The sequence below is a fragment of the Castor canadensis genome, chromosome 17 (assembly GCF_047511655.1).
Source record: "Castor canadensis chromosome 17, mCasCan1.hap1v2, whole genome shotgun sequence".
NCBI lineage: Eukaryota > Metazoa > Chordata > Mammalia > Rodentia > Castoridae > Castor > Castor canadensis.
In genome coordinates this window covers 21,774,232-21,787,386 of record NC_133402.1, presented here as the reverse complement: position 1 = coordinate 21,787,386, position 13,155 = coordinate 21,774,232, and the positions used below count along the sequence as shown (strand labels likewise).

General features: G+C 45.7%; 1 protein-coding gene across 2 annotated transcripts in view; it reads right to left on the bottom strand.

The window, feature by feature from the left end:
- Window positions 1-3,913: 3,913 nt before the first annotated feature.
- Usp31 (ubiquitin specific peptidase 31) overlaps window positions 3,914-13,155 on the bottom strand; it is a 72,994-nt gene continuing 63,752 nt past the window's right edge. For both annotated transcript variants that reach the window (XM_020153717.2, XM_074059562.1), the window contains exon 16: window positions 3,914-11,714. In XM_020153717.2, the coding sequence (XP_020009306.1) occupies window positions 10,144-11,714 (1,571 nt within the window). In that variant the 3' untranslated portion in view covers window positions 3,914-10,143. The remainder of the gene's footprint in view (window positions 11,715-13,155) is intronic.

Below are 13,155 nucleotides of genomic sequence, written 5' to 3'. Positions count from 1 at the left end.
GGAGAGGGTATGGTCAAGAAGAGTGTGGTGTTTGAGGCCCAAGCAGCAGGAAGTGATAGGAGAGACTAGAACTAAGGTAACACACAGCAGCTGGGGAGCAAGAACTGGGGAGGAACCAGTTGATGCCTAGCAGCTCAGGGGACACTTATGAGACTAATTTTTTTTTTTTTAGTGCTGGGGTTGAACCCAGAGATTCACAATTGCTAGGCAGGCTCTTTATCACTGAGCTAAATCCCCAATTCTTAGACTGAACTATTTATTTTCCAGAATAAAGATTTTAGCCTTTAGACTATTTCTCTTCTATTTTTAGAGCTTTGTAGCAATGTTTTCAATGAGGAAATACACAGTCCTTGCTGTTTAGTCTTTTGTCCTGCCTAAAACAGATACTCCATAATCAAAAGGTTAAGTCCTAGCTGTGCACTGGTAGCTCATGCCTGTAATCCTAGCTACTCAGGAGGGAGAGATCATCGTGGTTCAAAGCCAGCCCAGGCAAAAAGAAGTTCGTGATACCCTATCTCGAAAAATCCTTGGTGGAGTGGCTCAAGGCAAAGGCCCTGAATTCAAGCCCCAGTACCACAATAAATAAATAAATAAATAAAGGTTAAGTCCTTTAATGACAAAACATATATGGACTAATAAACACAAATGATGTCCTCTAAAAAAAAAAAAAAGAAACAGTGAAGGTAAAATAAAATATTTCCGATATAAAAAAGTAAAAGAATACACATCAATACAGGCTTAAAAACAAATACTAAGGAAATTCTTCAGACAGAAGAAAAATAGTCTCAGGCACAAACACTGAAATCCAGGAAAGGCCAAAGAGTCATGGGAAGTGGATGGTAAACCTAAGGGAGTACTGACTCAGAGTTAATCCTGGTGTCAGTTAATTGGGTCAACAAACAGCCAAGGTGGGAGAGGGTAAGGGAATTAGTATCCTGAAGCCCTGAAGAGGTAGAAATACACTAATTTTTCTTAGACTTGTATAAATCTGGAATGCACAGTAAAAGCCGCTGTGGCAGTAAACACCTGTAATCTCTGCACTTGATGTGACTTCAATGCCAAACACTGCCTAAAAAAAGAATGCACAAGGATAACCACTAAAAGACAGGTAAAAGAAAACAAAGGTGAAAATTAGAATTTAAAAAATATTTGATTTTTATTTTGGTTGATACTGGGGTTTGAACTCAGGGCTTTGGCTTGAACCATGCCTCTAGCCCTTAACTTAGCTAAAAAAAAAAAAAAAATCAAGGCAGAAGAGAAAGACATAAAGCAGGTGGAATAAACATCAAAGAAGCAGGAAGACAACAGATAGAACCACACACATTAGTAATTACATCAAGTGTCAATAATCAAACACCCAATGAAGCCTCTTGATGACTACTAATGGCACCATCACCATTATTCACATTCTGCAGGTGAAGAGAAGTGGGGTAACCTGGCTGGGCTGACCAGCTGGCAGGTGGAGATAGCAGGGACTGTGCAGGGTACCCTCCTGCAGCCTGCACCCCATTCCTGCAATCAGTTTCCAGCTGGGCTCTCCACAGCACACTGTTGTCATGGTGACCACGCTAAGTACAAACTAGCTCTCATTCCCCTCCTAAATTAAAACCTTTTCCTAGATTGTCAATTTACTTCAGAACAAAGGTAGTTGGTCATATGTGGTCACTTTAAATGGCCTTCCTGACCCCCTTTTCCCACTGCTTCTGCCCTATGTTCCAGAGACTCCTGGGGTTTCCACAAAGTGCAGTTTTCCCTGCCTGGAATGTGAGCAGCTCCCCTGTGGCCCCCTGGCCAGCCCCTCCTCCCATCACTATGGTGATGATACCTGCAGGCCCAGGAGCTTGCTGGTGCCCAGCACCGTGCTAAAGGCACCACTGCAACGTAAGTGTCTCTCTTCTCCACTTTCTGCACAGGGAAGTTCGGCTCAGAACGGCTACGAAGACTCCCAGCTCAATCCAGCCAGTGAGGAAACGTTTACTAAGAGACCGCCATGTGCCTGGCACTCCAAAGGCACCTGGGAAAGGGCAGTGGCCCAGCAGCAACCTCCTTGCCATACTTGGAGCTGGCAGGAGCAAGATGGTCATGAGTGGTACGCAGAAAATGAGGTAGGTAGTGACGTGATTTGCAGTGTTGTGGAAGCCCTCAGTGAGGTGAGACAGTAGAGGGAGGGAATGGGGCTGTCATCGTGCACCTCAGAAAGCAGCATTTTAGGCAGAAAGCCTGGAGGGAGGCACAGGGAGTGAATGTCATGTTAACCACCTGGCCCTGGCCAGGACAGTGGGCTCCTGGAGCGTGCTCACACCCCTGGTGGTGAATTTAAGACAGCCAAATGACACCTTCCCCACACAGTCTTCTGTGGACTTGGAACCGAGGCTGGTGTGGACCCTCCTTAGTCCACACTGCATGTCCCTCATCTTCAATCCCCTCTCACTGTCCCCAAGTCCCTGGAACCTGACTGCTTTTTGTGGAAAGGCCCCAGAGAGACAAGGGTTGCCACACACCCAAGACCCCACCAGTGGCAGGGATGCCCCATTTTGACTTCTTACAGTGGTCTCACATCACGTTCCCACTTTCCCCAAGAAAAATGGACCTGTAACAAATCCAAACCTCAAACAAAATTAGTGACATGCCCATAAAGGTTCTGAGAAACATGTATGAGGTTACAGATACAAAAATGCACCACCGCGGGCGGGGGGCACACTGTCCTCCCTCTGTGGAGCAAATGTTGGCAAGGGAGCAAACATGGATGGCAAGACCCGACAAATCAAGACTGCATCCCAAAGCATTCTGTGTGAGGTAGAGCCTACCCCCGCCCGGACCGGTGGACCCACCAGATGACCTGCGTGGACCCGGTGGACAAAGGGCATGAAGCAAGCAACATCCACGTGAAGAACTGAGGCAACTGCCTGGGGAAGGGGTGCTGGGCTGGTGACTCCTGCTGAGTCAGTGGCCTCGTTCTCCTGGGCACTTCAGCACACAGGAGCTCGTGGTCCAGGGCAAGGGGCTTTGCCCACCTTCACTTTCTCGTGGAAGACTTACAGAGGCTGATGACCAACCAAGTATTTGAAGATAATCCTCCTTGGCCTGGTGAACAAAATGGTCCTTGAAATACCTGCAGAACTATTAAATCTACACATTTCATGACGTGCTCCCAGTACTACGGATGGTGAAAATCTGCATACAGCCTAAAGCAAAGCCTAACTATGGAAGAGTAGAGTGGCTCTCGGGGCAGCACCTCGGGTTTTATGGCATGTGTGTCACATTGGTCCTTGGAATGAGAGCACTGTCTCTGCTGTCCATTAGAAAACTAGATTCACTGGTTTCTGGGAAGAAAGGATGGCGGGGCACTCACCTGAGCAGAAAGCCCAGCTTACTGATGCTGTTCTTCTCAATTCACATTGAATAAGCATTTCTACCCTCAGAGAAGTGAGGCTGAGGATCAGATGTGGCTTTCAAAGCACATTTGATTGTGTAGATCTCTACTGCCCCCAAGTGGTCATGAGGAATGTGACATCCTCAACAGGGAATTGTCCTCAGAACAGGTACCACGCATGAGGAGGTGAGAAAAGGCTGAGAAAGACCTCTTTCACACTGCTGTTTGCTCCATTCTAAAAACTTGGAAGCAGAGGAACAACAACAGGAAACGCTGAAAGTCAGTCAGAGCAGAGTCCCAAAGTGAGTGGCCCAGCTCCTCGGCCCAGGACAAACTACATCTGAACCACATGATACTGTGAAAATGACGAGCACAGATGTGATCTTTCTTTTTGAACTTACATAGACTATCGGTTGGTATCTTGTAACTTGCTCTTTTTAGAAAAAGCATTTTGTATAGATCAATGCAGTATAAATATTAGTCAACACCAAAAAGACAGCGGTTGTCAAGGGGGAGAAAAGAGGAATATAGCTTGAGGAGGACATTGTGTAATAAATTTATTATATGGTTACATTTCCACTTTTCTCTTATTTCCAACTGTATACTATATAATCAACTGCTGTTTCAGAAATAAAACATTTTCAACGTAAAAATATAAATTCTGCTTCTTAAAAGTGCATACACCTTGAATAATAAAACATACAAATAAATAACAGAAGTCAGTGGCACGTCTCACGCACTTGGTCTGAGAAGGTATGACGTACTTTTCTTGCCATCTTTGGGAGAGACATCCTGCCCTCCGTGTTACTGCACAACTACAGAAGAAAACTGCACAGCACTCACTGCCGAAGATGCATGAGCAATACCAATGATTTGCGCAGTGATACGACACGCAGCTTTTAAGACAACCAGAGAAACGCCAATATAAATATGGAGGAGTTCAATCAAGAAACTATTTTTGTAGTGGGTCTTGAATTCAATTTTAACCAGTGGTGAGAGGCACAGTTGGTGAGCAAACCTGTATGAAAGACAAATTCATGTGTGAAAGGAAAGGTCTACAAAGAACCTTCATTTCGGAAACTGTGACTGCCTTTCCACAGTGACCCACACCATTTAGAATAGCACCTAGAAAACTTCATAGTGACTGTCACAATTGTGACAAGTACCATCACCCTGGGAGGCCTTTCTAAAGAGGCATTTCTAACTTGGATTTTCCCTAACCTCTTTATCCCTTCAAATAGTGAAAACACCAAGTAAATGGTGCTCCGGTTTTTTTTTTTGTGGGCAGCACGATGCTCAACAGGGTGAAACCATCCGAGGACAGTACATTACTCTGAAGATGTCACATGTGCCCAACTCACCACAGATTAAAACTAATTTTCATTTGCCTCCACAGGCAACATGTACTGCCAGATTTTGGGGGGTATTACTTGATTTTTTTTTAAAAATTACATAAAAAAATAGCAATGAGGGGTAAAAAAGAAAAGATTCCAAGTAAAATGTTTCACATTCATTTTTCAAACTAAAAAGAATTTCTGAAACTACATTCCAGATAAGAACTACAGTAGAGAATGAGCTAAGCAGGAAATCCAGTGGCAGCCTGGGGTTTGCAATTACTACAAAATGTCAATAGATCTATCAAAAGCAGGGACAGGTTTTCCAAGGCTAGGAAGGTTTTCTATGTGTTTTCTTCCTCCTCCCCCATGGGTCTCAGCCCCACAGTGGATCTGAGGGAACAGCTCTGAGAAGGACACAGACACCTCAGGGCACCCTGCCTGTATCCCACCAGACTGGCAAGTGCCAAGTTCCACATTGGCCTGGTATTTCAAATAGGAGACTGTCACCGTGGTTTCCTTTCTCTTCCTGTCCAAAACAAGAGAATTGGGGTCACTCGTGCGTGTGGCAGTGATTCTCGCCATCATTCTCAAAGGGATGGCATATCACAGTGGTTCTCAATTCTGACTGCAAATAAGAAACACCTGGGAGCTTTAGAGTATTTGTAACTCCTGGGACCAGTTCCTGCACTATCAGATCAACAACACAGGAAGGGGACCAGGCATTACACATTCCCCAGGTGATCCTAGGGAATGCTAGGTATCACAGCCTTGAACAAGTCACTCAGAAGTGGTGTAGGAGAACCCTGGGGAGAGCCTCTCAAGTCTACTACAAATCCCTTCTTCCCCAGCCTGGGAAAGACTGGCTTTAGATGAGTGTGAGCTGGATGTAGGCCTAAGTCTCCAGTGCAACACCATCATGAATCCCACCAGTGAAAGCTCCAAAGCCTTCCTGTTCGAGCTCCATGTCTCTACCAAAGTATTTTACAAACTGTTCGCACTATCTGAAGCCACATTCTTTCCTTGTGACGGCGGTAGAAACCTAGAAGATATAACAATTAAAATCTATACAAAATGACAGGTTATTTTTAGAACAAAATACTTTAGGAAAGTCTCCAAGCTAAATACAATATATACACCAGTATATGGTCCACACATCCAATTCCACTTCTGCTTGCAAAATACCTATTATTTTACACAGTCTAGCCAATGATCCAAACAGCTGGCAGAAACATCTATGCAAAGCAAACCAAAAGTCACATTCATGTTCATCTAAACTGATAATTAAGCCACATTTAAAAGTTACAAATTCAAAAATAGAGCTCCAAAATCTAAGAACTGCCTTTTTAAAAAAAAAACTTAACATTTAGTGTAGTCTACACTTTTTTATTGGTTGCTTGCATAGGTAGTGAGAGCATGCTTTCTGGATTAGATGGAAGGAGGCATGCAAAATTGTTTTCATTACTTGGGGAAAAATGGTCATGCACAAAAATGCAGCTGCAAAAACACTTTGTGAATTGATCAAAAAATAGTGTGAGTCACTGAGTGTTCACTTGAATAAAAGCATTGGGTTTCCCCCAAAACATGTAGTCAGGTTTAACCAGAACGTAACCTTTATGAATGTAAAGACAAGGACAGCCTACACACTAACAGTTAAGTCTTGTGTTTATGTTTACGATAGGCACTGGTTTGTCAGCAAATTTTGCTCTTCTCCACTCCAAAAAAAACGTAAGCATCATCACACCTCCAGGATGTGTTTTGTTGAAACTGTGCTTGTGACTTGCTTACTATCTCAAAAACACAACCTGGAAACACTAGTTCTCTTTGTATCCAACAGTGACAACCAACTAGGGAAACAATACCCCTGCTGTTCAGTAATTTGTCAGGATGCAATGGAATGTCACATGTCTGCCAACTTGTATAAATGCTATTTGAAGTACCTTTCTTCACAGCTCTTCACTTTGCCTTCCCTAAAGTGGCCACTACTGTTTCCTGTTTGTGCTGTTCCTATTTCTTTCATGATAGCTAATTTAGAGAGATGATTCTTTTCCCACTCACAAAATAACCCCCCCATTCATCTTACACAAACACGGACACCCAGATCCTAATGAACTGAACCCCTGAACAGAAGAGGCCACTCAGTGTGACCCTGGCAGATGGAAGAGTACAGTGTCTGCAGAGATGAAAGGGGCAGCTTTGGCTTCCAGGGAGAAGACCACAAGCCTGAGCCAACTGACCACAACACATTAGGTCTTTGTTGAGGACTGTCACTCCAGCCAGCTTCCCTTCCCAGCAGCCCCTTGCCTGGTGGGCTGTGCTCTCAGGGGTCCTAAGCCTCAGCCAACCCGAGAGCTTTCAGCTTCCTTTAAATACAAAAGCAGGCCCTGGATGAATGTTTGCAGAATGAATGAGTGACCAAAGAAAGATCCAAGAGTTTAAGGCAGGCTTTGATAATTACAACATTTTAGCAAACCACAGACCCTCCGAACACCCACTGCTATTGGTTCTGTATATGTTAACTTACTCTCAGTCTGCTTTTAAGATGAGAAAATACAAGAGGTGGGAGAAGGTCTCTCTCTGTGCTTCCACCCTATGTAAGGAATTGCAAAGGCAAGGTGAAGGGCTGGCTTACATGAGCAGCCTCAGTGCACTGGATGTTTAGAGAAAAGCAAATCAAGAATAAAAGGGCTTCGTAAGCAAAAAGCACCCCAAATGCAGCACTATGCTGGTGAGTGTGTGTGCTTACCAGAAAACCACTGCCCTGACCAGGCCCATCTGCTTGCAACCAGAAAGCCAGGCCCGCCCTCCTTTGATTTTAACCCCAAGGCACACACATGGCCACTGTGCCAACTATCACGGAAAAATGTGCCACCACCACCAAGCCCTAACCCTACCAAAGAGCAACAATGTTCCCGTAAGACACTTCACACTTCAGAGAGCACCTTCCAACTTATGAGCAAAGTATCTTTTTTTGTATCTTAAAGATGTGCCTAATAATAAGAAAAAATGAAATTCTCATTGCTTACTAACATGGAAACGTAACAGCAAGGGCCTTGGCAATGCCTTAAGACCTCCTGCTATTTTTCTATTTCATTAAATTTGAAACAAGGACTAAATCCCAGACATACAGCTTATAGGTTTTATTATAGAAAATTTATTTCTAGACTCCATGGAAATTAAAATTAAAAACTCTTGTAGAGGTGCATGCGTGTGTGTTTTAAAGACGTTACACATAATGGAAAATCCATTCCCATAGGACTCAAGAACAAAACTATTTACCACTATGAAAATTAAGCTAGTTTCTATTAATGCTTAACTGATAATGCCAAAAACCTGTTATCAAACCCTCTGTCTAATTCAACTCTAAGACTGCTTCAGAGCTTTGGACAGATTTCGAACGAGATCTACCTAGGAACAAGGCAAGCCGTTCACATCAGCAAGCGTTCAATTCCTGATGCTGGTGGGTCCGTGTTTGGAACGCATTTCCCAGGAAGTAAAAGCAGCGCAGGGAAACTAGAGGGATGCTAAATGCTAGTGGCTGTCACTGTGCACTGGAAGCAGTGCGAACACCAAGAGCAGCCAGGCTGAGAGCGGCACTGCTCTGGGGAACCATGGAGCCCTGTCCAGGAGAACAAGGACCCCTGTGCAGCAGGGTGTGGGGCTGGGTGCTGCAGGCTCTCATTCAATACACAGCATTGAACACTACGATGACAGGCCAAAGCTGAATGCTTAAGCCTTAAGTATTGCAAGGGTCTAAAATTCCAGCTGCCCCCAACATACATGGCCTCCAGGCTTGCAAGTCACCAGCTAATGCTCAAATCAGCAGCAAAATTGTGTAACCTATTTCTCATGAGGTATCATAGAAAAAAATAAAAAGCAAAAAAAGGCAGTGCAGAATTCACAGCTGTGTGCGGCAATCGCTTAGTATACAGCAATACTGAAAAGGGAAGGGAAATTCTAAGTGGACTCAAGAAAAAGCTCAGTCCATGACCAAAAAAATAATATTTAAAAGCACATAAACTTGGCATGCTATGTTTTACGACAAGTGACAAATGCTGAAGGAGAATCAGGACCATGACTTTCTTGACATTTTAAAAAAATAGACAAAGAGAAAAGACGTTAAAAATGGAACTACAAAGTAATGCCAGGAGACCTCCACAAAGCTTGAAAACATATGCATTTTGCTTATCTGTGAGATTTCTGTGAGGAGCCCCCTTTTCTGTATAAGAAACGCCATTTGCACCGCCACTGTCAGTGAATACACTCCAAATCCTCCTGTGAGTTCCAGGTATGAGATTAAACCTTCAGCACAGAGAAGACATAGATGAGTTTCTGAAAAGCAGTCATAGCAAAGACTGACAGGCAGGACCCGAAGCGCACATGTAACACTTGGTCACACATTGTTCAACACAGCCATCACTCACTCTTGGCAAGAGGCCACTTCTTTCCTTTCCAAGCTACAGGACAGAAAATGTAAGGGTGCACACCAGGGGCAGCACAGTCTTCCCCCCACAGAACAAGGCAACACCAAGGAAGGAAGGTATCCATTCATGCTTCCAGGTTAGAATCTTTTTTTTTTTCAGGGATCTTTCAAAGGCGTTAATTGCTCTGTTGCAGTGTAAAATCCCAATAGCCTTCACTACCAAATTTAGAAGGAAAAAAATTTAACTTATGACTGGCTTTCTGATTGTGCAATGAGTCAATACAGGTTAGGGCACTGCACATTCCTGCAGCTCTGAACCTTCCACCTGTGGCAGTAGGAGAAATGACAATCACCCACATGTCACCTTCCTCTTTAATCCATTTCCTGATGTGCATCCACTAGCCTTGCTGAGTATATATACCTGAGAACATTAGTATTAAAATATTGCCCTTAAACACTGGGAGTAGGGCCAAAGGTGCAGAAAGCAACAGCTTCCCTCAGGTTGTTTCCCTGTTCACATCACAGTTTTTGGAGCTCCTGGTGCCACTGTCAATCCACCAGAGGACAAATCCTACTCCAATGATCACACACAAGTTAAACAATCCACCCTTTTACACATAATGAAAGCTTAACTGGTTCCAAAACCCTAGTGTCCAACAAAAGTCATTAGAGTTCTCTAGAAAGAAACATACAACTGCTAAAGGGACTGGCCAGAGAATCCTCTGCAATTACTCCAGTTAGCTTGGTATCATTGCTTTGCCTATGGCTGTTATTTGGTTCAATGGCAGAATAAGGCGACACTTGTAACAATTTGCAATTGAATTCTACACACACACACACACGCACGCACACACACACACGCACACGCACGCACGCACGCACACACACGCACACACACAGTCAGGCACATGGCCCAAAAAATACAAAACAAAGCATAGGGGGCTTTGGTGGGAGGGAAAGGGCTCTAAATAAATAACTATCTTTACAGATAAAACACTTGGACCGCAGAAACATCACTGAGGTGTATGAGAAGGCCGTGCAGAGGTGCGCATGCTGGCAGGTAACTTTTTGGAGGCTTTCTCCGCGGCCTGTCTGCCACTGGGAGGCGAGGGTACTCGGGAATCCAGCTGGGAAGGCTTGGATTTGCGGGCAGACAGCAGGGAATGCTTGGCGGAAGTGGGATCCTTGGAGACAAGCGGTTCCTTTCCAAGTGTGCTCGCACTGGGCTGCTGGGGGCCTGGAGGAAGGTGGCCTCTTTCTGCTTTGTCCTCCACAGTACCCTTCCCCCCTGACTTGACAGAGCTCCCACCAGCCTTTTTAGATAGCAAGGCTGTCTTGCCAAGATCAGTAGAGCGCCGGGTTTCCTTCTGTCTCAAGGCTGACTTGAAGAAGGACAGCCCTTTGTCCTCAGACTTGCTATCCCTCTTCAGGCTGGAGCGCATGCTCGTGCTGGGGGAACGCAGGCTGGCCATGGAGGAGCTACGCACATGCTTGCCATCACCTCTGCCCTCCCCTGCTCTGGCCTGGCTCACCCGAGGGGAGGTGGGCTTGGAGGTGGAGGTCATGCTGGCTCTGTCAGAACCCAAACTTTGTCGGGAGCCCTCTCGGCTCAAGCTCCGGTCTGAAGTCCTGCTCCTTCCAGGAGGAAAGGGGCCTTTGGGGGCAGGGCCTGAAGCTTTTTTGGCAGCTGTGGAGGCTGAGCTGTTAGCAAGGGCAGAGGTCGACTTCTGCTTCTGCAGTGAAGGAGAAGACAGAGAGTCCTGGGACTTGGGAGACGACTCCTTCCTGGGTTGGGCTGGTGCAGGGGCCGAATGCCGCCCACTGGCCCTGGCAGAAGAATCGGCTTTGCTCCGAGAGCGGGAGGGCTTCACAGAAACCTTCACAGGGACGGGAGAGGAAGGAGAAGTACTTGAAAGAGACGATTCCTGGCTCGCCAGGGCCGGTCGTCCCTTCCGCACACTTTTCTCTGGCTCAGGAGTGCCTCTGGCACTGGGGGATATCTTGGCTGTGCTCTCTGATTTCTTTGTGAGGGAGACCAGGTGGCCTGGGGGTTTCACCTCTTTGACTGGAGAGCTATCTACAGAATCGCTCTGATCCACATAAGCAATCTGGTTATTATTGTCAAATGGATCAGAGACGGGAGGCAAACAATCCCCTTGTGCTAAGTTTTGGTTCTGTGCATCTACGACACCAGAGTTCAATCTGCGGGCATCTGACTCGTCTTTGAACACACCTTCCATGACAGCCAGTGGGGCCCGGCCCATGGCCTTGTGCTCGCGTCGACCGTAACTGTTGCTTGGCTCCTGGTAGCTGCTAGAAAGGTTTCGTAGGCTACCAAAGCAAGAGATGGAGACTTTGTCATCCCCTGCCTCTCCAATCCTCTCCAGAGTAGAGGCGGAGCCGTGAATGGGAGAGTCCCCTGAGAACCGGGAGGGAGAGTTGGAGCGCATCTGCAGCCTGGCAGACAGGGACCAGGAGGGTCTCATGCAGTTTTCATTGACAGCCAAGGGGCTGGTGACAGAAGATCTGCACGACAAGCTCTGACGCTGGACACTTCTCACAAATGGTCGAGTGGAAAAGCCTCCTGAACACAGCAGAGAGAATTCATTACACTAAATCAACCAAAGCGTTCCAGTAACTGTTTTAAGATACTGAAGATGGAACACAGGGAATCTGTGGGGAATGGCAGGAGTCAGCCTGTCTGGGGTCAAGGACTCCATATGACCTCATCCTTCTGGAGCCTAACTGGGGCCAGCAAGCTATCCTCTGTGCCACCTGGCTCTACATCAGTGCCAGTACACCCCTCAAGGCCCAGGTGGTTATGCCGTGCAGGCAACCATTCACCTCTGCTACCACGGTGCGACAGCAGCCACTAGAAATACAAACCAGCAGGCATGGCTGTGTTCCAAAAACATAACTTACAGAAAAAAGGCAGCAGGTGTATGTGGTCAGCTGCAGTGTGACCATAAGTCTAATGTGATAATTACATCAGATCTTGGAAGTGTGTGGCCAGCAGGGCACCTGACACTCCAATAAGCTCACTAGACAGGAGCTGCTAACCAGCCCTTCGCCTTCCTAAAGGACATCTGGAGCTCGCAGAATGAAGTCCCTGCCCAAGATTACACAAATAATTAAAGGCGGAGCTAACACCCAAGCCCAATAGCCCTGACCCCCTCACTCAAGGAAGGTAGTCTACAATAGCTGACCATAAAAGTAGATCATGGAAAAAGCTAGAGACCACCCTGAGTGACCTAAAACTTCAAAGAAAACACAAGAAACTTGTATTTGCAGTGGCTTGAAACTGCCAAAGAAAATACTCTTAGTTGAATTCTATACACACTTGATACTGTAGCTGTGGCATTTATAAAACTGTCTGCATAAAGTCCTAAGAGAAGCTCTGACCTACAAGCACCCACCCCTCGATCACTAAATGATTTCACCAACTATACTGTTAAAAACAGACTGAGGCAGGCCACACCAAAGCTCACTGTCAAATGACAGTGAATTCTAAGTTCACAGGCTGTATAAAAACAACCTTCACCTAATCAGGGGAGGGTTCACTAGTTGGCTGCTCATGAAATGTGAGGAGCTAGAAGTTGGACTAGAATAGTCAAATAGTCTTATTTTATAAATAAACCAGCAATCAGCTGGAAGAGCTGGCAGAGCTGGAGCCTCGGTGCCAACCTCGTGGTCTGGCCTCCTTCTTCCAGCCTCTTGCAGTTTTAGCTTCACTTCATTTTTTCAGCATGATCCAGCACCACTAGGAGCAGATCAGAGCAATTGAAACACCGGCCACAGAGTAAGCCTCACTGGAAGATGACTCACCATGCTCATTATAGAAGCTGAGCTCACCTCTCCTCCTTCTGGCTCTCAGTTGCCCAACCCCCCTTCCACCCCACCACCACCACTCAAAGTCTCTGTCAGAACTAAGGTTTATCCTGCTGTTACTCATGTGGTAAGTGAAAGTTAGAAAAAAAAAAACAGGTTCTATTTTTATCATAGTTTCCCACTCTTTACACTGACTA